The 2,708-nt window shown below is 31.8% G+C and overlaps 1 protein-coding gene across 1 annotated transcript; it reads right to left on the reverse strand.

The window, feature by feature from the left end:
* Positions 1-690: 690 nt before the first annotated feature.
* LOC136078396 (uncharacterized) lies at positions 691-2,359 on the reverse strand. Its single transcript, XM_065794167.1, has 3 exons — positions 1,713-2,359; positions 1,376-1,604; positions 691-1,299 (listed from the first exon to the last, which is right to left on the reverse strand). The coding sequence occupies exons 1-3, from the start codon at positions 2,066-2,068 to the stop codon at positions 691-693; spliced, it is 1,194 nt and encodes a 397-aa protein (XP_065650239.1). The 5' UTR covers positions 2,069-2,359.
* Between the last annotated feature and the right edge of the window lie 349 nt (positions 2,360-2,708).

Here is a 2,708-nt window from a genome sequence, read left to right on the forward strand (position 1 = left end):
TTTTAAAAAAATTTGTCTTCCACCGCCCCTTGCCCTATATAACAAATAGCCTCTCGATCCCCGTGACCAGTAAGCTCATAGCTAGCTAGGTTGCTTGGAAAAGGATATCATATCCAATGCATAATGAAATATGTTTGACTATTAATAATTTCAAGAAACTCATAATGAAATGAATTTGAGTTTATAATAATTTAATATTAAACACAAATATACACAGATATTAATCTTATTGATTTTATATGGTCACAGAAAACATTCTTGAATTATCATTTTTTCTTCAGTAAATATGTTGTTCACGTCTACTTTACACACTCTTGTGGTATGTCCGAATTTTCCACATAATCCACATTGCAAAAGTCTTTTTTTACTGGCAATAATTGGATGTGTTCTTATCATCAGTCTGCAGTAAATGTCATGTGTATTAATTTGCAAAGACATCTGTCTGGCTTTACAACTTGTTCCTGATTTATAATCCTTAATGTATTTGTTCCAACTTTCGCTTGACTGCTCGGAGTACTTAGCAATGGGTGATCCACCTGTAAGCATAAACAGTTCCCAGGCATGTGCACACATTTGATGTACGCTGGGGCTGAGCATAGCCCATTTTCTAGTCTTCTCCAGGTACTGAGCACATCATTGTAATTTTTATCTATGGTGAACCCATGTAGTATACATACCAGGTCATTGGCATCATCTGGAACATTTGCAGTAGTGACAAAAAGCTCCAGAATCACCCACCAATAAGTCTACCATTTTGCCATCAACCATACTAATCTCTGTTTTTACAAATATTTGTAACCCATTTTTTGAAAGAATAGGCTGAGTTTCATTTTTAGGCAGTTGACTCAGAGTTGCTTTAAAATACTCCTTAACACTCTCCCTAGTTTCTTTTGCTTTCACTAGAATAACAGGCCTGGCAAAAGTAATAGAGTTAGGGGTTGGATTAGTCCAGATTACTTGGTTTTTTGAATCTTTAATTTCAAGAGGACACCAAAAGGAACAAATATAATTTGTTCCCTTTAAGTCTGCATCTTGAGGATCGGAAAACTGATGACGATAATTGTGATTTCCAGACCCATCAAGTCCAAATTTACCCTCTACATGTATAGAATGATTTTTAGCACAAAACTCGGATATATCTAGTAGAGACTCAACAGTGTCTTTGATAACATTGTTCACAGGGGATGAAGTTTGCTTGTCGTCACTGCTTAATTCTTTTGGTAGCAAAGTACGTTTAAAGGTATCTACATCATTCCTTGTTGGCAACATTAGTTTTGGGAGAAGCTCAAGTCTCAGTTCCTAGGGAAATATACAAAATTTAAACGTACAATTATAAAAACAATTAACTACAACAGTATTTGATTGCATACTTTACCTGATATTTATTTATGGATAGATCCAAGTTGTAAATTAAAGCAATTGCTTCCTGTACCGATATTGTTGAAAGTTTTACTCCTTCCATCTTCCCCCATCTTTTTTCACATCTTTGGACAACTTCTTTTAAGTATTCTGATTTATCTACACCTTGTTCACTCGCATGTTTTTCCACAATGTCCACAAAATCATCCAGAATTTTGTTGTATGTACGTTTTTCAGGTTGATCACTGGATTAAATGATAACGTTTTATGAAAAGTAAAAAAATAGCTACTGGGTGTCCCAAATAACACGATGCTTAAGAAATTCAAATAAATGTCATCAGTTAAACTTTTACCTTAGTCTTTTTGATTTCCGTCCTCTTTTAGCTTGTGGAGCTCCATCTTCTTCTACATCACCCCTGGATGATGATGAGGCTGCAACAGGTAGATTTCCAGGCAGTTTTATCCCAACTTCGTTTCTCCAAATTTCCAATTCGGCCACAAGTTTATTTTGTTTCAACTTTGAATATTTTTTTACATGTCTTTCAAATTGCTTTAGAATTTTCTTGATGTTATCTTTTTCATCTTCTAAAGTTAGATTATGTCTCACTTTGATTGTTTTTAAAATTAGCTTTGATTTTTCCAATGAACTTAATTTGATGTTCAAGGTTAGTAAAATTTCTTCTAATTCTCCTTTTTTTATCAATAACATTTTATCACATGTAATCAACAGGTATTCCTGAATCGTCCGTGAAAGTTTATTTTCATAAATTACGCAACCTCAAATATCAAACTTGTACGAACAAATAAAATTCAAACTTAAATTACTCAATTTCCGGGGATAACCGGACTGTGTAATTTTTACACATAAAAATAGAAAGTCTACATTGAATGAAACATTTGAGTTTGTTTGCGGCCTCCTGCGGCCTTTTTTTTCCTGTGACTTTGTTTTTAAAAAAAATTAATATGTTTTCATATATTTTAGAATTTTTTTAGGTATAAACAAAACTGCACAAAACCAATTTTTAAACTTCAATTTCAATTTTTATTGAAGTAATTCACAAATTAAGACCAGGATAGAATTTTTTTTTTAATTTATGGAGTCAATTTTGATATATAGCGTTTCAAAGTTATTGTTAAAAAACAGTATTGGTACAGTTACAATATATTATATATAATACAAATATTTTGAGTCAACTTTTTCTTCAACTTCAAACAGCTATAAAAACAAAATGATTTGATGAATTTATAATTTTTTTTTTTGCCATGACCTACATATGTCTTACACAACATAAATTTACAATTTAAAGTGAAAAAATAAAAGGTCAAAAAAATGAATTTTTTCATGTCCT

This window comes from Hydra vulgaris, chromosome 03 (genome assembly GCF_038396675.1).
Source record: "Hydra vulgaris chromosome 03, alternate assembly HydraT2T_AEP".
Taxonomy (NCBI): domain Eukaryota; kingdom Metazoa; phylum Cnidaria; class Hydrozoa; order Anthoathecata; family Hydridae; genus Hydra; species Hydra vulgaris.

Coding starts and splice junctions, on each gene's coding strand:
- LOC136078396 (XM_065794167.1), bottom strand. CDS start 2,068: ATGTTATTGATAAAAAAAGGAGAATTAGAAGAAATTTTACTAACCTTG. Junction 1,605..1,712: donor CGGAAATCAAAAAGACTAAG/GTAAAAGTTTAA, acceptor CATTTAATCCAG/TGATCAACCTGAAAAACGTA. Junction 1,300..1,375: donor TATCCATAAATAAATATCAG/GTAAAGTATGCA, acceptor ATATTTCCCTAG/GAACTGAGACTTGAGCTTCT.